Here is a 25,513-nt window from a genome sequence, read left to right on the forward strand (position 1 = left end):
CCAGATAGTAAAATAGTTCCTAGGATCCTGCTGCACTTTAATAATGAAAGTGGACATTGTGATTTAATATTTGCAGTGAAAAAAAAAAAAAAAAAAAAAAAAAACCGATAAATAGAAATTTGGAGTAAAATTAAAAATAAATTAAGGAGCATATAATTTGGATTTGAATAATACCTTCCATTATAATAAAGTTAATCAAGTGATAGCTCTCTATCTATTTATCTAAGTTATATATGGTTCTTAGTTTTTTTTTTTTGAAATAATAATTGAGATTCTTATTCAAAAAATCACCGTGGAAAAATACACTTATGATATATGGTTCTTAGTTATGTCTTCTTCCATTCCAAGTTTATCTGATTTTCTTTCTCTCTTTTTTTAATCATTTAACCCTAAACATTAACATTAAGGGCAAAATACACTTTACCCCCGAACTATCTTCCTATTTACACTTTGAACTCCAATGTTTAAAAAATGACACTTTAACCCCCTCCAAAGTATCTGATTATGACACTTGACATGAAATACACTTTACTCCCCTGAAATATTTTAGGTTGACACTTTACCCCCCCTCCCAAAGTAACTAAGTTTTGGGGGGTAAAGTATCAACTCAGTGGGGTAAAGTGTCAATTCAAATTATTTAGGGGGTAAAGTGTACTTCATTGGGGTCAAGTGTCAATGTCAAATACTTTGGGGAAGTAAAGTGTTACTTTTTAAATATTGAGATTTAAAGTGCAAATGAGTGGATAGTTCAGAGGAGTAAAATATATTTTTCTCTAACATTAAAGTTGGAAGGACTCAAGAGATTTGAAAGGGAAAATCTGCCATTGATTTAAAAGCAGAAAATTGGGAAAATTACACTTTATCCCCCTCCCCTCCAAAAAAAAGTTTGGAGCGATTTTCAATTTGACCTCCAATGTTTCAATGTTTGTAATGCACCCCTCAAACTTGCAATCTTTTTTCAATTCGACCAATATTATCTCAAAATTCTCATATTGCCCCTAATTTTTTTAATTTTTTTATAAAAAATTTGGGGTGCAAAAATGGCTAGCGAATTTTATTTTTTTTTTGGGATAACATTGGTCGAATTGAAAAAAAAATTGCAAATTTTGGGAGGGCGCATTGCAAAAATTGAAACATTTGAGGTCGAATTGAAAATTGCTCCAAACTTTGGTGGGATAAAGTGTACTTTTCCCCAGGAAAAAAAAAAAGGAAAAAAAAAAAAAAGAACAAACAGAAAGAATTAGTCCTCATATTTGGGTGTGGGACAATATAAACAACTAATATCTCTAAACTAGCACTTGTCAATATTAGATGTTAATACAGTTTATGGTACGGTGAATACAGGGATAATACTACAATCTTCTCATGTGCTCATTCCTTTATCTACAAGACAATAAGGGTTAAGAGAATTCACTAGGGGCATTTTGGTGGATCCTCCTCCGATGCTTAAGTTCGCTCATTATTTGTTGATTCAATTCAAAAGTTAGAAAAATATTGTGTACCTTCTTGCTCTGCGTGCGAGACTATTTATAGGCCGGGTCATTTTGGGCTAAAGATAGTAATGAGGCTGAAAATCTGGGATTCAGGAGTAAATAACGGCAATCGGATTAATGACCCGATCTTGTGACCGTTACGGGCGAATCGTATCTGCCTCGGTGGTTTAATGTGTATCCCACGGATGGCGCCCTACAAATTCTGCATATAATGAGCATAATATCTTTCCATATTCGCTCCCGAAGGTTTCATTTGATTATGGTGATTTGCTCGATTGTCAACCTGTCCCGAGCTACCTTTTTGGCGCTCCTAGATCCAAGAAGCAAGTGTACCCGACCACGTTACCCCGAGATAGTGCTAGTCTTTGAGAAAATCGGCGCTCCTATAGGTTTTGGGCTTTGATGATGCCTATACTCCTGGGCCGTTATAAACCTGGCTTGTAACGACCCAGGAAAAGACGCTAGCCATATCTGCGCTATCACCCCAAAAGGACTAGTCAATTTGGAGCTTTCCTAGAATTCATTATAAAGTCCAGTTTCACCTAATAACTAGGCAATGTAGGACTTAGTACCATGACTATCGCTATAAACCACCTACTCTATGTGAGCTTCTTCTCATCTTCCCAATATGAGACTGGGGTGTTACAAACTCCCCCTCTTAAACTCCTGACGTCCTCATCAGGTCCACGTCATGTAGTGCTCCAGTACCACATGGCCTGGCGTTACAAGTGGTGACGTCCCACATTGCCTGAGCATGAAAAAGATCATCGTTTATATGGAATATACTCTCTCTAAATGGTATGAGGCTTTTTGGGGGTAAACCCAATAATAAAACCGTACAGGCTTGGCCCAAAGCGGACAATATCATACCACTTGGAACAGGTATGTTACATGGCCCATTGGCTGAAGCCGTATTCTATATATGTAACAGTTACCTCCCAAATTCCTTTCTTTAAAGTCTTTCGAAGAAAGATAATTTCTTTGTTCTCTTATCTTCGTGTTCCAAATGCCTTGTGCATTTCTCGGGCCTGAGGGTTCCCGTGGGACCTCTACACGATATTCCTGTTGACCTTTTCTTAATATAGCCATTGCATTCTGATACAACAACTGTTTTCTGATTCGACAACTATACACCCGAGATTTCTGGCGTATCACCTCACCTGAGATTCCCGGCAATCTTTTCAAATCTTTTGACATTCTTTTAATGTTTTTGTTTGCTACTCTTAAATCTGTTGTTTTCACTTCCACGTGTTCTCTTCTGAAAGGTTTGTGTAACTCCTTTTTTGTGACCACCGAGCGCGTGAGCCTCCGAGACAGGTGTCGGGAATTGGGTGGTTCTTCTACAATGCCTTTTGAGGGAAACTCCAATGGTTACCGTAGTCTAATTCATGCGCTCAACATTTCTTCGCATTAAATGCTGTGTTGATTCACCCAGGGCTTCTCCCTATAAATAACCTCTCTTCTTCCTTCCTTCTACCATTTATTTCATTCTTCAAGCTTCCTTTTTTCTGTTTTTGGGGATTTTTGCAAGTTTTCTATCCTCCTTTTGTCCTAAGGCCATGTCTTCTTCCAACCAACCAGCCTTTTTAGATGAGGAAGTCTCTGACGAACATTCCCCAAAGATTCCTCTGATTCACAGGGGAGGAAGTTCCTCAAAAACTCGTCCTACTATTGAGGCACAACGCTTCGACGTTGGGCCCTCCCTTCGTTTGGACCTTCCCCACCAGCAACGATCTTGCTTTATTCCGACCGACGAGAAGGTGCTCTGACACAACTATGACATTCCTTCTTTGATATAGCTCCACTTTCTTAACGAATCTACCGGGATGATTGATGGTCCTGGAGACATCTATGTCTATTAAAGGATGTTCCGGGCTAGACTCTGCCTCCCATTTCCTTCTATCGTTCGGGAGCTGTTATCCCATCTTGGCGTTGCGTGATGTCAATTGATGCCCAATGGGCGGAGGTATTTTTTTGCTACTTAATCTGTTGTGGCCTACTATCTTCCTCAGACAGAAGATGTCTGTCTTGGAATTTCTTAACATTTATGGTCCCCACTTCTACCACAACATCGAGTTGGCGACCTTCATGGTTTGAGGGAATAATCAATTCATCAAATTGGGCTCCACCTATTCCAACAACAAACACTGGCCGGAGCAGTTCTTTTACGTTTGGGGCGCCTAGGAGGCGTCTTCTACCGAGGCTTCTTCATCGGGGTATAAAATTCCTCAGGAATTAAGACTTCCTCAACCGGATTGTTAGTATCTTCTCTTTTTTTTTTTGGTTGTTGTTGTTGTTGCTTGGCTTGAGTGTTTTCCTCACGTCTATCTTTGGGGGAGGAATGTCCCAAGCTTACTTCGGAGCAGCGAAGTCGAGTCGACGAGATCCTCGTTTTTTCCCTGCTCCCAGCGAATGTGACCTGGATGGCTTTCAGCACCATCGTTACTGATTTTACCCTTTGGGAGCATTTGGGTTACCACATTCTAAAAAATAAGGTTTTTTAGGACAGAAGAGGGAAACCTCGGAAGCCGGTACCAGTTTCTGACAAGGTTGTCAACAAGTCACCTGCCCGGGTCCATGGTGACAGGGTTAAGAAAGCACAGGCACACAAGTTTACTAGTCATTCGGAAGGCTTTGCTGATGTTAGGGCATCTGCCCCTAAGGCTGCTACTTTGAAGTTGACGCCCGAAAGGGGTTAGTCGACGCTCGGGGACAAGTCTATCGGTGCTGCTTCTAAGCCTTCTGCTGAGCCCCGGGCTTGGGGTGAGGCTTTGGGCAGTCGCTACTGTTGAAACCACTGGTGGTGGCTCGGGAGAGATTGGGGTAACTACTCCTATTTCGAAAAGTAAACGGAAGGCTGAAAAAGGCAAGGCCCCATTGGAAGAGCCTTTGAAGAAGGCAAAGACTGATCGGTGACAACAACTTCTAGGCCTTATTAGGTCCACCGGTACCTACTTCACTACAGCGACTTACGAGGAGCCGCACACTTCTATTGTTTTAGCTGATCCTCCTCAAGAACGGGAGGTGAACATTTTGGAGGTTACTCCTTTACATATACTGCCCCCGGGCTTCGAAGGAACCAAGCTCTTGGGTACCTAGTGATCGTGCCATGGTCGCTACTGCAGATGGCACCAAGCCTTCCTCCCCAGAAGCTGATCTTCCATCTTCTTCCGCTAGGCCTGAAAGCTAGGAGTCTGTGTATAGGGGACAACTGATCAAGGGTCATTGCAAGGGGAGGTCACCTTTGCTCAAGTCATTGACAAAAGGTTTAAAAATGAACCCTTTGACTGCCATTAGAAAACTGCTACCTGCTGATTATACTCGGTGGGAGAGCTACTCCTGAGATGTCCGAGAATACGCTTATCCACCACCACTTTGCGGTACATTTCCTTACCTTCTCTTTCTTTTCTTTTTTTTTCTTTCAGCATTTCGACTAACTTGTTCTACCTATACTCTTTTTCAGTCATCAGTTCAGCTAGTTGGCCTATACGATGAATTTATAAAGGGGCTGTAGGAGTACCCCTCAGAGACGATTGAGCTTCAAGAATTTGTTCGGAAGTTGAGCAACCGATAGGAGGTCTCAGGTTTCGACAGGGTTAACCGGCAAGAAGCCTCAGGTTTTGAAGTGGAGAATCTCAGGCTACTATCGGCCGCCAAGGATCAGGAACTTCTTGAAAGCAAACAGAGGCACGCCGACCTGGAGGTTGCCAATGCTTAATTGGAAGAGCTTCTGAATGTCGGGGATCAGAAGAACAGGGAGCTCATTGCACATGCAAAAGAAGTGGATACAACAGCTCTTCATGCTACCAAGGAACACTTCAAGGTTTTGGAAGATCTTCAACAGGCCTGTGACTCGGCGGAGGATTATCGGAAGCCTTCTGAGGCTCAACTGGCTCAATCCAAAGAGAGCCGTGAAAAGGCTCAAGAATCTTTGAAGGCCACTACTGCCAAGTTAGAGAGGTTCGAGGAGCAGTGTGGCAGACTTCGCCAAAGGTATCGCTATTGGAAACCCAAAGCTTTGCGATACTTGAAGCAATTGTCTTTTGTCCCTTGGCTCCAAGACTTGGTCTGGGCCCGAGGCTTCCACTAAGGCTTTGAGAACTGTCGGCATCTGGTGGTCCACTGGGACCGGTACAGTATTGGCTGCTGCTGCAAAATAAACCAATTTAAAAAGTGATAACATACTTGATAAGACATAAGTTCTAATACCATAAGTGTTTCTTTGTACGTCCACAAATCTAATCAATTATTCTTTATGCGTTGTTAATAGACATTCGTGTATATGTTATCAAAACCATCTATATTTACTTTATTATTAAATTTTTATTTTATTAAATATAATTGACGAGATCTATTATCATTTTTTGCGTGTCCTAAAAAAGAGGAAACTATATTTTGCCCCCATAAACTACAACGCATTTTCACTTTACCCTCATAAACTACCAACTGTGATACCCGACCCCCCATGAACTACTATTTTGTGCCCAAAACACATATTCTGTCAGTCAAAAGCGTTAACTCAAACGGTCAAAATGATAATGCGTTGTAGTTCATAGGAGCAAAATGACTGATAAACCATCTGAATTAACAGCTTTGATTAACGAAATGAGCCTTTAATTGACATAAATTGAAATTTTGGGCACAAAATGATAGTTCATGGGGATTGAGTGTCACAATTGGTAGTTCATGGGGCAAAAGGTAATTTCCCCCCTAAAAAATGTACACTTAGATGCTATAAAAAATCTACAGAATATGTACTATAATTTTTCAATGGTCTAGATTTAACTTCATTTCTCTCTTTCTTCTTATAAAAAAACTTAAAATTAGATCTCCAACAATGAATCAAAGTAGGCAATGAATCAGATTGAAAGTAAGTCACTGTACACTGTTTTTTGCATGTATTGGGGAACATAAAGATCAATAGCCTCCATTTATTGAGTTGTGGGTGTAGTAGAATTACTAAAAGTCTAGCTAATATATTGATTTTAAAAACCTTACTGGAATTATGTTAAGGACCTTAAAAAAATATTTTTAGTACTTTAAAAACTGTACTGACCAAATATAGATCCGTTTGGTTAAAAAAAAAAAAAAAAATTGAAAAATCACTTTTTGACTTCTATTTTTTGAGAGAATCTTAAAAATGAGGTTTTTTTTTAAAAAAGTTCTTACAGACTACTTTTTTTTTTTTATAGACAAGCTCTATTTCCCAATGCAATCACAATTAACTCTTAATCAAGATTGACGAGTGCATGCATGTTAGATCTTATGCAGAAAACTACACGCCTTTGGTACAAGGGATCTCTTCTTTTTGACCTTATATATACTGTCCTTCACCCTGCATGTTAAAGCAAGAACTTACGGCTTCCAATCACCATCCTCCCTGTTGGTAGAACTCCAACAAGAAGAAATTTCACATCAGTTCTGGATCCAGACTTCTTTCACTAGAAAGCTTTCATGAAAGTTCAACAATCTTCGGTCGCTTTTCTGATTGACTGGCATCTTTGCCCGAAGAATTATCTGGACCAAACTTTGACCTTTTGAGTTTCAAATGAGAGCATCTTTCCTCAGCTTCATTATCACCATTGTCATCTTCTTCGTCATCATCACTGTCATTATCACTGCTATCTTCTGAATCTGTTCCACTACTGCTCGCAGACAATGGAATCTTAGACTGATAACCAGCAATTGCAGATTCCGCAGCAGCAACAGCCTCAGGGGTATGAAGATCAGCAACACCAAGCATCAAATCCTGTTATTAAGATGCACTTAAAAAATCAGTTATGAATTCAATGATTGCAAGAGTGGATTTTTTTTGTGTGGGATTCCGCCAATTACCATTTCAATGATTTCAGATTCATTTCCGGTGAGCACTTCAATATCACAGTTCTCAAAATTGTCCTGCATTTTGGTAAATCGTAAAAAACAGCTTAGGGAAAACGAAAAGACATTGGAATTCAATAAAACAATACAACTTGGGTAAAAGATCAAAGCGCAACCTTTGCACCAAGCTGAAGCCTTTCATTATCTTCTGATATCACTCCTAAGAAGTCTTTAACTTTTCCCAAAACTGCAGCAAAGGCAAAAAAATTAAGCACCGACTGTTAGGAAGCATCAGTGTTTTATTTCCTTTCAATTTTATTTTAATAAAAAAATTCATCCAGTGGAACTTTAAATCTTCTGGACATATCAAAATACATGTATCCAATGTAGAAAGTGGAAGTTTTGGCACCAAAGCTCATTAATATTTTTGGTTATTTGAATAATGTCTGTCTGAACTCTCCAAAACACCTCCTCCATTACCTATGTATATTCCACTTATAACATGAAAGACCACATGGTACCCTCCAAATCCAAGCAAATGGTCTTTGAAAAAAAAGAAAACATCACAGTGAGAAACCTTAGCTCTTCTCAATGGCCAAGACAAATCTAACTTATAAGCAGTTTTCATGTACTATAAATTTTGATATCACAACGTATAATTCCATGAAAGCTTTCCATGTAATTTTTTTTTTATATTTAAGTAATGCAATCTCCTTAAAATCGCAAAAAAAGCGAAGAGAAGAGAAGAGAAGAGAAGAGAAGAGAGAAGAAGAGAAGAGAGAAGATGTGTTGTTATTCATTTTTTTTTTTACTACTTGCTTTTCGTTTCGATGCATCCTGGGAATGAGGATAAACTGCTTAGCCCGTCAGGGGTGAAAGCTCCTGGGTCACCTGGTAACTGGTTCTAGCAGGCGGGGTCAGTTACTCGTAGGAGTTTGATTAACGGTGAGGATTGTTGTATAGTATGCGTTTGCGACGTACAATTAATCTGAGTAAAGTTCTCTTACGTTATCAAAAATAATAATAATATGTTGAACATAATCCTTTTCAGCTCTACCACCAAAGTCTCTATTATCTTCAAAACTCCATACATTCCGCTATTTTCAAATACACCACATTAAACACAACATATCGACTATGCTTCAACAAGAATACATGATCTTATAATGACCTCCCCAAACCCACCTTTTGCATTAGAAATCAAAGTAGGTAATAAACTACACAAGTGTTCAGATTAGGCTGCTAAGTAACAATGTTCCAACTACCTGGCATACAAACAATTTGAACAGAAAATCGCCAGTCATACAACAATAGGAGAAAATATTTGATGGCAGATTTGAGCTGCAAAGTCACCAACCATACATCAAAGCGGGTCACTTAAATTTTAAACTAGAATCATCTTATAGGTAGTAAGTAAAGTTTAAATTACGACCAGCAACTCGAGTTGTAGATTCTAAACAAGTTCAAACTTCAAACATAATTTAAACTATCTTCAATCTCTCACATTAGGGAAAAATCAATAAGATTACTCTTTCACTCGAACACAATCTTAGCTGATAAAGTCATAGAATGAGAAAATTCAGATGGGTACCTTCGCTTTTGGGAAGAGGGGCAGTGATGGGCTTTCCATGAGGGAGGGGTTTCTGGGGTTGAGAGACCGAGTCTTTTTTGCAAACAAGAAGCGTAGACTCTGCACAAAGCACAAACACACAGAGAGTTAGACGAGGAATCAGCAACCACGTACAAAATAACAAACACAGAGAGAGAGAGAGAGAGAGAGAGAGAGAGACCTAATGGGGAGGTGGAGGAATTCTTGCGCTCCAACTGTAGAAGGTCTTTGCTTGTATGCCCCATCGAAAACAAGTTATCGCCGAGAAGAGTCGGTGGAAAATCGGAAGAGGAGGAGCCACAAGACGACGCCAAGCCAATTGGCGGGAGCTGGTAAGGCTGTCCGGAAAGGAAGGTGGAGAAGGAGCGGTAGAGGTGTCGTGTAGAGAGAGAGGCGGTGGCGCAGAGGAGGCCGATATCTTGGGAGCAGCGCTAAGGGGTCTGATTTGAAGTCTCTCAACCCTTCCCTTTTCTCCTGTCGACAGTCTTTCTCTGTTTTGGGTTAAATTTTAAACTCTATTAATTTTTTGTTAGATTTATTTTCGAATTTTGCATATTATATCAAAAATTGACCATATTAAGGGTCCGTTTGGGAGTTCAATTTTAATAAGTGCGATTTTAAAATTTGCGTTTTTAAAAATTATGTTTATGAAATTCCTACTTTTTAAAATTGCATAAGCGTTTAGTAAAATATGTTAAGAGATAATTTTTTTAATCAATTGAGTGTTTGAATAACATTAGCATATAATTGCGGTTTCATAGCCAAATAGATAAATATTGCGCCAAATATTGTTTTAAGCAAATTGTGATTTTAGTTTAAATTCACACATTTTCAAATAAGCATCCTCTAGTCAGCTTATAGAAATCACGGATTTTTCCACGATTTTAAATTTTACGTTTTTAAAATCGTAATTCCAAACACTCTAAAATTGCGATTTGATTTTAAAAATGCAGATTATTTTTTAAAAAACGTACTCTCAAACGGACCCTAAATATCACGTGTTAGATTTGGGCCATGTTGATGCATAAGTAAAATTATAGAGATTAATCAAAACTCGACTCATTTAGTTAAATGACCATTCCTAACACATCAATTTTGTGTTAAATTCACAAATTTGCAAGTCATATAAGAAATTGTCAATCCTGCTTTCATCCTCCTCTACGTCAACTATTATGGGTGATCCTTAGACTGGTGTTTTTGGTTTAAATCGAAGTACGACGATCAAACTGACATTATCAAACTTATTATGCAAACACCCGTTAGCCATCGAGAATAAATGGGCCTTATAAATCCAATTGGCAGTGGTTCGGATAATGTGAAAATAACATATCTTTCTATTACTTGTGTCTTGTGTGCCCGTCCATTTGAGCTTGGCTGGATTTAGTTGGCCTATCAGGCTTATTTGGACTAATTAAATATATTAAGGCAGCTCTCTTCCATGAGATTTATATATATTTCTTCCATGAGATTTTTTGAGTTTTATTATAATTTCGATTGACCCAATGAGTCAATTTCCGAAAAAAAAAAAACACTTAGAGAATTTTTAATAAAAGCGCGTTGACCTGAGAAGTTTATATATAAATTCCTTATTAATTATACTTCCGTGTTAACTTGTAAAAAGAGCTTATGTTTTTTTGTTTAGGATTTAGGATTTAAGGAAGAAAATATGATTTGAGATGGGCTGTCGGCGTACAGAGGAGAGGAAGAAGAAATTTCGTTGAAAAAATGTGGGAGAAGAGTGCTTTGCAGCAGAAAAGTTGTTAATTTTTTCTCTTTTTTGTTGAAAGACAAAGTAGAGTTAGTACATGGTTAGCTTAGTTATTCCTTGGTTACTTGTTGGGATGTGTGACAGTGAATTATTTGAGTTGTTTTTGAAATTCGCGTAAACTTTTTGCTGAAAGTCTGAAAATTTTGCTGCACATCAGAAGAATGGCATTGTAGCTGGAACAATACCAGGTATAGTGCCGTTCCGCACTGTCCACACTGTTGGCAAACGGGGCCCTTATGTCTGTATTATGGATTTTCTTATAGTGATTTCCTAGGTTTGAATGCTTTAGAAATATTTTACTTTTAGAGAATTTTCTAAAAAGATTTCTCTTCGTCACCAAAATATGTATCTGTAATTTACAGTTTTACATATTTTGGTGATTGATTGTTGCATGCTTCTTATATTTAATTTCGCATTATTTTGATAAACACATGTTGACCCCCCTCTAGGTGCATTTTGGAATCTGTTTTATAATTTCAGAAAATTACAATACCACTTTACACCATATGAGAACTTTGATATGAGATTACAACCTACACAACGAATTTTGTTTTTTTTCCTTGGTACCCAAAACATAAAATTTATGACTCAATACATGAAAAAACTTATAGGTATGTAACTGCAAATTTTCCTTAATGTTCACTCATATATCATCTATCCTATTAATTTTTACCACAAGAAGCTCAAAACTTTGGTATGGACTTGCTTCTCGAATTCATTTCATAGGGTTTGTTCCTTCAGAGACTTCAATACTTCTTTGGATGCAATCTTTATCGCTGTCTTAGTTTTAGCAGCCGTAGCTGTATGCTTGAAAGAGATCCCATTTACTTCAACCTCTACTGTAATGGAAGTCATACCCTTGTTATGAGACTTGATGCGTTCTTTCATATTATAATGCTTTGTTTGGCATAACTCATTTAACTCCTTTCCAGGATGGGGCATCACTGTTTCAGGAGTAATCAAAGGCTCCAAAAGACGCCTTATACTCTGAAAGACTTTCTCCTTATTGTATCCTGAATCGACAAGAATGGCTCCTGCCAAAGACTCTATAACATCACCAAGTACCTATCACAAATCGGAAAATATGTGATGATTTATCAAATAAAACCAAAGAACTTGAGAAAAAAAAAGGAAAAAATTGTCTTAATGAGGATGAAAAAAAAACCAAAAGAATAAACACGATAATCTAACCTTGGGGAAAGTTGACTCCGACTCCCATCCATAAGTTGATTCTAAAGATAACTTTTCAAAGTTGTTAACTGTTTCAACTATATGCCTGTGGAGTTCTCGTGAGGTATGAAGGATGTGTTTGTGCAGTTCAAACTTGACTGCAGATCTTGCATAACAATCATTATTCGTAGAAGCAGATCTCATGTCAGTTAACAATTCTGGTGACAACCCAGGATATTTATTGTAGAAATGCATCGTCACGAGATAATCTAACACAGCGTCCCCAAGAAATTCAAGTCGCTGCACAAGTAACAAGCTCTTAACAAAGTCAAAAAGAATACACAAGAACGTGTGAGATCAAGAGATAGAACGTGTGTTTTGAGTGTATGTGTCTATGTTAACATAAAATGCATAGACCAGTTGTTATACAACATATACTGCCAAAATATAACGAAGTTGATTGATGAAATTATCGGTATAATTCTTATATAAAGTGTCATCAAATTTACCTGATAACATCTTGGAATCTCGGGAAGCATGTAAGAACCGTGGGTCAAAGCTTCCAGTAGCAGAGAAGGATCATGGAACTCATAGTTCAACAAAGACTCCAAATCTCTCACATTCAGATGTTTCTCGGCATGAACTTGGAAGAGCCTCTCATACGGTGTAGTGTGGAAATCTACCTTTATACCCATCCAATCCATAAATAATAAGGCTGCTGTTTCACCGCCTATGCTAAGATATGCACCAATTAGTGCTTCAACAACATCAGCAACCCTTTTAATTTTCAACTTCCTACTTTCCCTAACATAGATTTTCCTCGCACTAAGAAGCAACTCCTCACTTAATGCATAACTTTGAGATCTGTCTCCAGGAATTATCCACTTTTTAGGATCGAATGACTCATTCCGAATAAATCCCTACAATTTCAAGAATGAAAAACAAGTCATTTATATAATACAAAATACAAAGCTGAAAACATCCTCTCACAATTAAGCAATCTAGAAGTACTTATATCACAAAGAGAGCTCCAAAGAAACCTTAACCTTTGATGCACATGATGAAATCTAAAGTAGCAAAAGGCCTAAAATATTTTCTAAAAAAAAAATCCAATAAAGGAAGAGTTTTGCAGAATTACAAGTTAATTCACACCAATAATTCAGGATCCTTGAGAAACAATATTTACACAAGGAGTAGAGACGGGGTTCACAGACAATATATACATTAGAGATACTAAACTTAAAGGTAACTAATATATATATATGTATATATATATTGTAGTCAACAAGAATGGTATGCAAGCCCATACAACCAAGAAAATAAGCAAAAAGAGAATGGCATGAAATTTTATGCTATCATGTCTGAGAACTTCAGTCCTAGATGCAATACAAGAGGATCAAGCATATATCATGTAAACTTCAAAACAAACCCATTTGTCAAAGGCTCAAGAAAAAGAAGAAGAAGAAGAATACTTTTGCATTAAAAAATTACACCACCTCCATATTAGATTAGAAAAATGCACCTTTTGATGAAGAGATGGGGAAGAAAACAGAAACTCATACCAATTACAATTTAAATTCAAGGTCAACAATCTTCTAGGATTAAATTTGATTCAGAATAGAATTGAAGTATAAAAAATACGAACAATAAGTGTACTACAGAATTGAAAAAGTGAAGAGCAGCAACAAATTCATGACAATGACAACACCAAGAATTTAAGGAATTATTAGAAAAGAAAATTTACCGGAAGTTTGCGGTCACATCCAAACTTGCAAAGAGCCGCATTAGAAATTATTTTTTCTTTCTTCGCACTAAGGACACCCTCGTGTTGATTTTGATAGGTCTTAAAAAGCTGTTGACTAACAGCGTATTTGATAAAAGAATCTCCAAGAGTTTCTAAGGATTCCAAGTGGAATGCCTCTTGGCATTTCTTAGTAGTAATTGCTTCCAAGACCTACCATGAAGATTATGTTGAGTACAAGTTCAAACAAAAACTCAATATACAACTAACGATAGAGCTATAAAATCAATAATATACAGTTGATCATGCCACAGTAAGAGAGAGAGGCCAAGGCCTGCAGTTTAAATCATTTTAGAGTCATGGTCCCCAAACACTAGATGAATTTATTGATACTAAATGTACTGATACAACAAATATAACTATATAGAATATCTACTATAACTCATTAGATACTTAATCTATGAAATGTCATGGAACGTCGATGGAAAGTGCAAGTTGGCCTAAAATTAAGCGTAAATGTAGCTGTATGCATTTTTACAAGCGGATACAAGAAAGTTTCATGCTTGAAACCAATTGTTTTCACAAAACGAAACAGGAACTATCTGCCTTATCTGCCAAACACATGGTGGAAAAAAAAATACAGTTTAACTCCACTGTTCTAATAGTAACCAGCCATTCTACTGTGCATACGTATGATAACAGACACACAATATCATATAAGCAAAAAATGTAAATGTGTCATCATATAAAATGGACTAGCACTTCACCACATAAATGTCAAGGATTACATACCTTGATGGTTGGAATAACGTCATTTTGCATGCAATGATCCAAATGCATCTTTTTTAAATTGACAGCTATAAGCAAAGACTCAAGCCGATGCATGATCGAAGGAAGAAATGAGAACGAATAAAATGTAGTGATTGATATTGGTGACATGATTATTTTGCAAAGTTCTGGAGGCAATTCAACTGTTGTACGACCTGATTCTGAAAAAATAAAATATGTCAATGTTTACTAAGAGAAAAATAATGTTATAGATGTAATAGACAATGACAACCGAATCTAATGGAAGCACTGAAATCCTCATAAAGAAATATCTAGGGCATCCTATTCATCTTACTGCTCCCTTCTCATCAAAATATTATAATGCAAACTGGATGTGGGGAGTAAATAAAGAATACAATTTCCAGAGAAAAATAATCCATTTTGTTCATAGTAAAATGAATATATAAAGTGTAAAACCAACAATACAAAATCTAAATAATTGTGTTACATAGGGCCATTGAAAAAAAAAAAAAAAAAAAAAAAAGAAGCATTTATAAAATTTTCTATTCAAAGAATTTGAATTATTCCATTTCATACAAACCACATTATAAATAGAGGGCAGTATCAACAAGACTAATACATCCTTAATCCGAAAGCCTATACAAGAAAAATCATGATACACAATGGATTATGATGATTGATTAGTTTACGATATATTTTTGATAGAGTAGAGGCAACAACAGGAAGATGACCAATGATTTTAGTCATGCTTTGCTTGTGCTAAAAAGAAGGAATGAGAATGTAACAAATAAGAAGTAAGAACTTTAAACCTTTCTCTTTCTGTTTTCTGCTTCTCTGAAGGTAATTTTGCACCCGAAACATATGTCTCCCATTAAGCAATGATTCGTCATCAAAACGCAGCTTGATGCCATGCCTGTAATGGAAGGATTTAGATAGATTATAATTTAGCATTAAACAATTGTAATACATTCCAACTAGATGAAAGAACAACAATATCTTTTCATTCAGAAGTTAATAATAATAACATACTGCTCTTCATTGTACTCCTTGTATGTAACCATTCTGCCATTCCTTAGCTTCAGAAGTGAGTTTCCATTCAATTCCAAAATTCCAGTTATGCAGTACACATGACCACTGTGAGGGGTATAGACCACAGAATTCTGAAGCATGCATGTGCATACAGAACCATCTATGGTATGTACACAACGAGCATAACCCTTTGGATGAGAACAATTCAAGTGATTTTCCCAAAACTTTTCAAATGAAAAGTGAACGGAAGTAATACACTCCCAATCAATCAAAGGTATCCCATCTTTGCCAGTGGCTGGAAGCAAAAGATAGTCAATCTCAATATTATCTACCGGATAATCTCCATCCAAAAGATCCTTTAAATTATTCAAATTATGATCTTTAAGAACTCTTAAAAGAGCTATCTGAAACGTTCTACACAAAAGGACCTGCAAACAAAGTTTCACAAACACAAACAAATTTCTTTATAAATTTATTTCATATACACCAGTTAAAGAGCAAAGTAAGCAAAGAAAAAAAGAGAAAGTTACCTGATCTGGGCTAAGATGAATCACTCCTACATATTTAAAGTTCACTGCCAAGCTACCCCAATCAACGTCCAAGTCAAAATGCATGCTTCCAACATCAGAATCTAGTTCACTTCTCATGAGAAGCATGATGTCATGAACTGGAACATCATAACCAAAGTTCTGCTTCAACTCGATTAAGTAGCGATGATACATTATTTTAGAATTCTTTGGACAACAACCGACCAGTTCAGGTGGGAAGTAACTGGGTTGCTCATAAATATAACGTTCATTCCCTGTGCATTAAAGAGTCAGACGAGCAAAAGTAGCAATCAAGAGGTTCAAAAAAAGAAGGCTGGAGGGAGAAAAGGCCACAGGCTTCTCCCTATGTTATAAAAAGAAAATTTTGATAATTAATCAAAATATCATTAAAAGTGTAAGACCCCCTCATGTACACAAGAAGTATACAAGAGAAGCCACCTAGATAGTAGAGGCAAAAAGAACAAGAAAATCATGATAACTAATCATGAAAGGAGAAATATAACTAGTTGTACAAAGATACAAAGTAGTGAAGAATAAAGCTTTCAACTCCTCCAAACTGTGTTATAAAAAAACATTGCAAGAACAAAGTGGAAGACCATCAAAGCAGGAAGGAAAAAAAGGCTACAATACAATAACATTACCACATTCTTGTGCCGTGCCTTCTTCCACTACAACATCTGGAACAAGATTGTCTGTCAAAGCACCCATCTCATGAAGTTTCTTGCATGCTTCAAGGCAGGCAGTCTGCTTCATAATTTTAGAGTTAATATTTTCTTCTACAACAACATTCTGTAAAGGACAGCTCTTGGGAAGATGTAGAGTGCGAGTCTTCTCATCCCACCTCGGAGCCGGTTTAAAATAGCTAGAAGAAATAAAACCAAGTCAACACGAGGTCAAGTACACAAAAAATCTTGAAGTTAATAAATTATAAACAACATATATAGCAGCATGGAAAATAAAGATTAGTAATGAGGAATAAACTAACCGATCTGAAGGGAGCCGTGAGCAATAGAAGTGTATCAAACCAACACTAGAAGTCAGTGTCACAGACGCTCCCGTGCTTTCAACATCATAAACTTCCTCATCTTTTAAATTACTTTGAAGAGGTGAGCAAGGAAGCGAAGCATGGCGTAAGGATGCCGTTCTCATAGTATCTCCACTAGCATGATATTTCTCTAGTCGAGATCGAGTAGCAAAATCCTCACTATAGATTAACAAAAGACAAAGTATTGAATACCAAGTACACCATATATGTTCTAAGATCAACACTTAGTTCATATGAAGAAACAGTAAATCAGAAGATAAGGGGGAGAAAAAAATGACTGGAACTCTTTTAAAAGAGTAGTCTTAAATTGGAAACAAAATAAAGGTGGAAATTTTCATTAGAAGCTTTCAACAGCCCTTCCTTGAATGAACATGGTTTTAAAGGTGTAATGTCAAATGATGTTTTAAAGAACGTTACCTATTCACCATTAATACATAATCTGAATGTTGCATTCTAGCACGGCCTCTGGACTGTATGAAACTACAAACGGTGGAAGATGGGTCAAATCTAATCACCAAGTTGCAGCTTTGAACATCTAAACCCTCTTCAAGAATTGATGTTGCAACAATGATGTTCACCTATAAACACATTTCACACTCACAATCAAACAAGGAAATTATTAACAAAACACATTCATGTGAAACTAAGTGGTGGGAAAGAACATACCATGCCTTTACGAAATTCTTCCACAATTTCATTCTGTTTTTTCCTTGTCTGGGATTGCAACCCAGAGTTATTTCCCGCAATGTATTTAGATTTCCAGCTGTTGTATTTCGGAAGCAACTCGTTCAAAAGATAATGTAAGACAATAGCTGTAATGACCCTTTCCACAAAGACTATACATCTAATATCCTTTAAATCCCTGTATTCACATAATGCATGATAACTCATCAACAAGCAATGATGTACAACTGAAACAAAGAAAAATGTTGGAAATGAATACTCCTATTATCTTAGACAAGTTTAACAAAAAAATCAAACAAATGAAAGAATAGGACTCCCAAACTTGGGCCAAACCATGACTTATCTAGAATTGAGATTGAAGCATTTAATGAGCAAAATGTTCTATATAGAATTTATGGCAAAAGCCAAGTTTAGCAAACCTTCCTAACATAGATTTGCATCAAACTTAGAAAAGGTCATTCAAGCCTCCTTTAAATTATCATTGTGTTAGAGAGATCAATGTTTCCTAACTTTCAGGCACTTGAAGTGGATATTGCAAAGCTAAGAGTATAAACATTACTATAATATACAAAATCACATTTGACATATGTCCCAAAGCTAATGATGATGCACAACATGCCAACCTGTATTCAAGAAGAGATTCAATGAGACAAACAACTTTTGAAGTTACAAGCCCTGCATCCATATTGGCTTTATCATTATCACCAATAGACCACTCTGGACCTGAACGTATGAAGGGGAGAAAGAAAGAATGTAATCAACGAACAAAAACTCAAATCAACAGTATTTATTCAGAATTAAAGTACCTGATGGAACATGAGTGGCAAATGTGTGGAATGCATCCAAACTGAAATTATTAACAATTGCCTGACTACGCACATCCAGTTTTCCCCATGGAATTGAGTCAGTTTCATTGCATATGTCAGTTTCATTGCAAGAAAAGGACTCTGCAGCCTGTTACACAAAAAATGCACAATCAGTGATGTTCGCCATACAAAAGGCATTGAAAATAGAGCTAAGCCAAAAACATAGAAGACATAGACTGATTAATACCTTTAGACCCAGCCAAATACCAAGCTCATTCAAACAGAATACTAAAGCTGAACAAATCTTATTTATCTTTTTGCTTGTAGCATCTGCAACAGATTCTTCGAGATCAAGCATTTTCAGTGAGAGTACATGCTGATAAGAACCAAATCAACTGTCAGTGCTCTCAAGGAAGCAAGCTAGTCCTTTCAAGTTAAAACATATAGAATTATAAAAGAACAAGCTGATTGCAAAAGAACTACATGACAAGAATACATAACTGAAATTATACTTAAAGAATGGAAATTAAAATTTAATTTTGAAATGCAGAGGCTTCAAGCACAACATATTAGCATGGCGATTTACATTTCATGAAGCATAGATTACAATTTAATATTGTAAAAAAAAAGTAAACACAAAATGTGCTTACCTTTTCTTCTAAACCCTGCAAATCACGAGCTAGTCGTTCATATAAGGTAGATGGAATTTCCGTGTGCCTATAGAATTTAAACTTCGGAGTCGAAAATGGGATATACTCAGCAACCACAGATTCACTAGCACAAGTATACACCTTAAACCAACAGGGAAAGAAAACCAGTAGTCAATCACTTGTTCACCATACAGATACGGAGTGAGAGGACAACATACTTATATACAAAGGAACAGAAGCAACCTTTGAATTCATCATGGTCTCAAGTTCGGAAATCTTTTCCCAGTAAGAGTTTTCAGAGTCTCCACCTATATTAACAGGAAAGGGGCGATAGGTTTAAAATCAAAGGTTGATATTCACCACCAAACAAAAAAAGAAGAAATTTAAAAACTAATAAAAAATAGTCTAAATCATTGTCAAAGATTGCATACTCTTTGTCTTTATGGGGGAAGCAGTCATCCCAAATATTCTAGGAAGATCAGATCCAGCAGAACCTAACTGACGATGATAGAACTCCTGCAAATGCCATTCCAGATACTTCAAATACAAAAAAAGCATGCATTTTACAGGCAGCAAACACATCAATAAGCAATAACAAAGTAACATGAACTCCGAGTTAAATAATTGAAATTGATTAACTCAACCCAATCTGAAAGCAATAACAACGTCAGCACAATATCTGCCAACTGTCATGCATTATAGGTCCAAAAACCTCAACTACCATGCATTTCCCTTGCAAACACACTCCAGAAAATATGATTGCACATTTTTATATCCAAAGATTACAGACTAGTCAGTTTAGAATACAAATACATCTAAGATTAACAAATACAAATACAAATGAAACGGCTTATATATACATAAAAAAAAAATAAAAATAAAAAAATAAAAAATAAATTGGACGTGAAAAACTTTATCCCCAAAAAATTAAGCAGTTAAACCTATTTTATTAGAGGATTTTTCTGTGTATAAGCACTTAAGCGCAATAATGATCATTATGATGCTAGAGGTAGCCTGCTGATACAGAAAGAAACAAGATTAGATAACTTACCGTCATAATGCAAGCATAAGGGTGCTTACCCCTGGCATGGTGGCATTCATCAATTATTAAAACCTTTATCATGCTTAGTTTGAAAAAACTATGCTTCAAGCCAGCAAGCAAAATTGCAGGTGTCATCACAAGCACCTGCAGAAAGCAAATAAATAAATAAATAAAATAACTGTAAGTTATTGTTGATTGAGTTCTTTCTTTTATAGGAAAATACACTCACACACCCATACGGAATTAAAATTATGATTTCACTCCCTCTCCTTGTTTGAGGGAAGAGGAGATGCCATTTGATACAAGGACCACAAGCCTTGAGGATGCCACATGTTACTAATATAAGGAAATCACATTATAATTTGATCCAAAAATATAAATGTTATAGAACCTTCATGCAAACAATGAAACCATCTTTCCTCATAGAAGTTGGTGAGCAGGACAGGAATTCTCATTTGTGAAAAAAGCATATAAAGAAGTCATTTATTGTTTTGAGATTTGTTTACAACCCACATAGAATGTCTTAAATAATAGTTCTTCTTATGCATCGCTAAGAGCAAACAAATTGTTCAATGGCTCTTGTCTGCACTGTAGTTGAAGAGGGTATATCACACCATCAATCTCACAGAACTTATCAGCACCATGTCAATCAATGTTTTATGAAAATTACATGTTTTGGCTACTTTACACCTTCATGAATAGCTTCTGCCAAAGTCCAGTGCATTTCTAGAAATGAAAATAGATGCTTTTGAGTAAAAGCTGTTAGAATATTAATTTAAATGATTAAGTCTAAGCTTAAGTGTTATAAGTGGTGATTTCTCATTCACCTCCCATTTCAACTAAATAGTCCATGTGTTAGAATTCAACTATTGAGGGGAAGTTAAAGCTTATACGTGAGGAGAAATGTTAGAATATTAATTAAATTATTAAATTCATCATTTCCTATCTAGCTTAAGCTTTTAAGATAATCAATGACTTAATAAAAGGTTTTCATGGAACAAAAAAATTGGAAACAAAGAAATTAATGGAGAAATTGTAAACTTGGAAACTTAAATACTAAGCAGCACATAAACATGGTTTCTCTTTTTCTAATCGAAGTATATATGAAAAATTCCCACCTCATGTTTTCCTATTTCTTCCTTCCACATAGCAGCATCCCAGAAGTCAACTCCCATATCTCCGTAATACATACCCACATTCAAGTCAGTATGCATTTTCACAGCTTCGGCTTGCTAAAGATAAGGAGAAAAACAAAATTACAAAAACAAGAACAACTGGGTATTGATTTTCATCTTCAACAGCTACTGACTTGTAATTCCAGAATTTCCTATCCATGTTGTAATGTAAACAAGAAATGAAATTTCTGAATTTCAGTTTCAAATACCCATATCTAACTTTATTTTACTGCTAAAACTTGAATAGGAAACATAAGGAAACTTTTTTAACTCCGAAACCCAAATTTGAGAATTCCAAATTGCATAGATATGCTTGAGACGCATGAAGTTTAAATTTTCCAAATATTCAACAACCAAAGAAACAAATTTCAAAATTTTCTTACAATGCTTGTTTTATCATCCATAACTAACAACTCCAAATTATCAACTCAGAATTAAAAATGCCAAATACATACATTGAGTGCAAGCACAAAGAGAAAGAGAGAAGGAGGCTGCAGAGGCCATACTTGAGAGACCAAGACAACATGGGGAACTAAGAAGATTGCAATGAAAGGTGAAGGCTTGCGGAGAAGGTAGGCGTAGCTGCGCAGAAGCATGATTGCAATCAGAGTCTTGCCGGAGCCAGTGTCCAAAAACACTATAGTGTTCTGCTTGATTGCCACCTCCAGTGCTTCAAGCTGATAACTGCAACAACAACACCCTATATTTACTTACCCAAAGAAACACACAACATAAAGAACATCAAAACAATATCAACTTGACAAACTCTTAGTAAACCCTTATCTTGGAGATGAAGGTAAATCGAAACTACCGGGAAAAAAAAAAAGCAGAGAAAATTAAAACCAAATTCTGGCCCTTTATTGTACTTCATTTTACCATCACCAAACAATGAAAAAGAAGAAGAAGAAAAAATTCAATTTGAGAAGATAGTAATGACCCACTATCGGAGTGATGAGAAGATAAAGGAAAATAGATGTTTGATGAAGAAAGAGTATATATTTCTGCTCTTTTCTTTTCCAAAAATTTTCTCATCAACCAAAAATAAAGAAAGAAAATTTAGGAACTACCTTCTGGCAAATGGAAGAGGATCAACAGATAGTTGCTGGGATTCGCCTATTTCCATAGTAATTGGCTTCTCTGCTTCTCTCTGCACCGTCATTGATCAAGACAAAACCAATGAATCCAAAAAAACAAAAAAAAAAAAAAAAAAAAATCCCATAAAAATGTCAAAGTGTAATTGGCACTCAATAAATAAAAGCCAAAGTTGAGAAGTGGGAAACTCACAGAACAGCTAATGAGAGCTCTAAACGGTACGGTAGAGGAAGAGAAAGATCCTTAGAGAACTTAAACAAACATGAGCGTTGCAGAGACTGAAGCAGCTGCAAAGCTATATAATACACAGACCCCACAGGTACACAAAGAGAGCATAGCAAAAGCAGATGACGATGATGGATGATGGTAAAGAGTAACTTGTTGCCCAAGTTATCAGAATGAAAAGACTCCATAGTCTCATACCCACCAACAGTCTCGCTTCAGACCCCACAAAGAGGATGAATTGATTCTCTTTGTAGTGGGAACTGGAAGTGATTCTTTTATGCTTTGGACTTCGGAAGAAGTTATTCCTTTTTCTCGTACGTGTTCTTTTTAACATGGAAAAAGGGTTGCCCTTTATAGATTCTGGTTTTATTCTCTTTTCCCTTTCTTTTCTTTACCTTTCGAATTTTTTTTTTCTTTTTTTTTTTTTTTTTGAGAGGTATGATTTCTTTGTTTTGTGCAGTAATAATATTTTTTTTATTAGTAATTTTGATTTCGTTTGACAATGTTTTTTAAATTGTACTTTTTTTTAGTTGAAAAATGTTTTGATATAACATAAAAATTAAAGTAGTTTTTGAGTGTTTTATAAGTATTTTGTGGTTAAAATTATTTGATATATTTTTTCTTTTCTTGTTAAAAAGTAAAAAGCTTTGTCAAATGAACCTCTAACACTAAGTAAATTTTTTTTTTTCTTCTTTTTTTTACTGTATAAAGAGAATATGATTACGTTTCCAAGGGGGGTAGTTCAATTGGCTGCGACTTTGCCAAAAATATATATGATTACTAGCAAGGTTGCAAGTATTGCTATATTTTCATCCTTTTTATTATTTGTTTTGCTTCTTTAATGTTCTTCAGCTCTATTTGTTAATGTATTATAAAAAATTAATTTGAAAATTATTAATTTTTTAATAATATTCTTGTCTTGAGAAAAAAAAGGGGGGGCTAAAGTTCACATACCTCTCGAACTACCACATAATTGACAATGTCCCCTAAGACTTTCAATTATAACAATGCCCCCTCAAACTACCAAAACATGTCAATGTCTCCCAAGGCTAATAAAAAGATAAAAATACCCTTGTAAATTTTTAATAAGACAAAAATACTCTTATAAATTTCAAAAAATAATAATTTTTTTAAAAATGAAAAATTTTAATTTAAAAAAATATTTTTTTTTAATTGTTATTAAAAAAACCGGAAATTTTTCTTTAAACAAAAATTTTTAATTTTTTTAACACGGACATTTTAATTTTAAAAAAATTATAAACAAATTTACAAAAGAAAAGGAGATAATTTTCAATTTTTTTCTTATAAAAATGATTTTTTTTTTTTAAATAAATAAATTTGGCCACCACTTGAATTATATATATATATAGTTTTATGGTTATTTATGGACATCAATGATTTAACAATTACTCTTCGGAAACATTATCAATCGATGTAAGAATTTGAAAAGCTGAACTTTCCAAAGAAAAAAAAACAACATGGAATAATTTTACGCAACATCGGAATCTTAACAAGCATTTATGGTTGAAAAAAAAAAAATGTAGAATCTTTGAAAGCATTCGCAGTATCTGTCATTGTTTCTTTTTTAGTCAAATACAAAATTGGCTAAATGTAGTTTTGCAAAAAGAGACTTAGGTTTTTAAAAAGGGATAAAATTGATAAATGCACTTTTATCAATTTAATACTTCTCTTCATCTACCTTCTGAAACTTAACAAAATTTAAATCTTGTGTACAAGAAAAGGCAAAAACATATAATGCCAATAAAATGTTGTCACGTGTACAAAATAACATGTTGCCAGAATTTTTTTTTTTTTTTAAAAAAAAACAAAACAAAACACAAAATGAAAGAAAATGAAAGCAAATATGAGTCATATGACAAAAGGGGTGTATACAGTATACAAAATTTTTAATATGTATTTATTGAAGTCCAAGGAATTGCAAGCTGTAAGCCAAGGCAGAAATTGTCTTCTTCTTTTTTTTTTTCCCTACAATTATTTAAATCATTTATCTCTTCCCCACTCTCTCTCTCTCTCTCTCTTTCTCCATTAACGAAGAATAAAAATAATATTTAAATAAAGTAGAGAGTTGAATAGATAATTTGTTGAAATTTATATTAAAAAACTAGTAGCTAAAAAAATTGTATATACTAAATTGTTAAAATAGCCATCATTATTGGAGATGCTCTTAAGTTCTATACCTTATTTTAAATTTAACTTTTATGAGAGAAACTCTCCAAATACTGAGAATAACTTCAATGAGGATGGTGTATAAAACCACCATTTTGTGCCCACCAATGAGGAGTGTGGAACATGTTAAGAAAAAAAAAAAACCAAAACATCTGATTATATCAGGTTTAATTAATTAATTAATTTTTTTTTTTTAAAAAAAATGATTTGTAGCCAACCAAGTGAGAGAGCCACCCCCATGGCCTAGGTGTGGCTCACGGGCCACCTCCGCCCAAGGGGTGGCGCATAGTCACCCTCACATGGGGTGGCTGCGGCAACCACCCCTATTAATTTGTTTTTTTTTTTTTTTTTCTTTCTAAACTTAAGTTTGGTATGATGAGCTTAGGTGTCACTTCCTGATTGGTGGTACTAAACCAAAAAGTGAGTTATTTAGTTTTTTAACCTTCCTTATATATTTATTTTCTTTCTATCTCATCCACCAAGAAAAAAAAAATTAAAACTAATATTTAAATAAAAAATAAAAAAATAAAAAATAAAAAAGTTATAGAAAGCTTGATGTTTGATTTTTTAAAAAAAGTAATTCTCCAAAATAAAAATAAAAAATTCTCTTCAAATATAACTTTTATTTAAAAAGTTTAAT

At 35.3% G+C, this 25,513-nt stretch overlaps 2 protein-coding genes across 4 annotated transcripts; both read right to left on the bottom strand.

Moving 5' to 3' along the window:
• Window positions 1-6,693: 6,693 nt before the first annotated feature.
• LOC132168797 (uncharacterized) lies at window positions 6,694-9,414 on the bottom strand. The gene is made up of 5 exons (XM_059579850.1): window positions 9,104-9,414; window positions 8,905-9,003; window positions 7,490-7,560; window positions 7,329-7,391; window positions 6,694-7,242 (listed from the first exon to the last, which is right to left on the bottom strand). The coding sequence occupies exons 1-5, from the start codon at window positions 9,165-9,167 to the stop codon at window positions 6,946-6,948; spliced, it is 594 nt and encodes a 197-aa protein (XP_059435833.1). The 5' UTR covers window positions 9,168-9,414; the 3' UTR covers window positions 6,694-6,945.
• A 1,726-nt stretch (window positions 9,415-11,140) lies between these two features.
• LOC132168794 (endoribonuclease Dicer homolog 2) lies at window positions 11,141-22,750 on the bottom strand. Of its 3 annotated transcripts, XM_059579845.1 has the most exons (23): window positions 22,654-22,750; window positions 22,437-22,516; window positions 21,876-22,053; window positions 21,313-21,426; window positions 20,204-20,338; window positions 19,584-19,668; window positions 19,396-19,460; window positions 19,153-19,293; window positions 18,750-18,878; window positions 18,503-18,650; window positions 18,320-18,419; window positions 17,679-17,874; window positions 17,430-17,590; window positions 16,953-17,171; window positions 16,609-16,829; window positions 15,950-16,221; window positions 15,420-15,847; window positions 15,200-15,303; window positions 14,394-14,590; window positions 13,605-13,814; window positions 12,370-12,780; window positions 11,882-12,160; window positions 11,141-11,755 (listed from the first exon to the last, which is right to left on the bottom strand). In XM_059579845.1, exons 2-23 carry the CDS (start codon window positions 22,490-22,492, stop codon window positions 11,411-11,413), a joined length of 4,194 nt encoding a protein of 1,397 aa, XP_059435828.1. In that variant the 5' UTR covers window positions 22,493-22,516; window positions 22,654-22,750; the 3' UTR covers window positions 11,141-11,410. The 3 variants fall into 3 exon arrangements, with proteins under 3 accessions (XP_059435828.1, XP_059435829.1, XP_059435830.1); XM_059579846.1 differs by lacking the exon at window positions 21,313-21,426; XM_059579847.1 differs by lacking the exon at window positions 13,605-13,814.
• Between the last annotated feature and the right edge of the window lie 2,763 nt (window positions 22,751-25,513).

Source organism: Corylus avellana, chromosome ca2 (assembly GCF_901000735.1).
Source record: "Corylus avellana chromosome ca2, CavTom2PMs-1.0".
Taxonomy (NCBI): domain Eukaryota; kingdom Viridiplantae; phylum Streptophyta; class Magnoliopsida; order Fagales; family Betulaceae; genus Corylus; species Corylus avellana.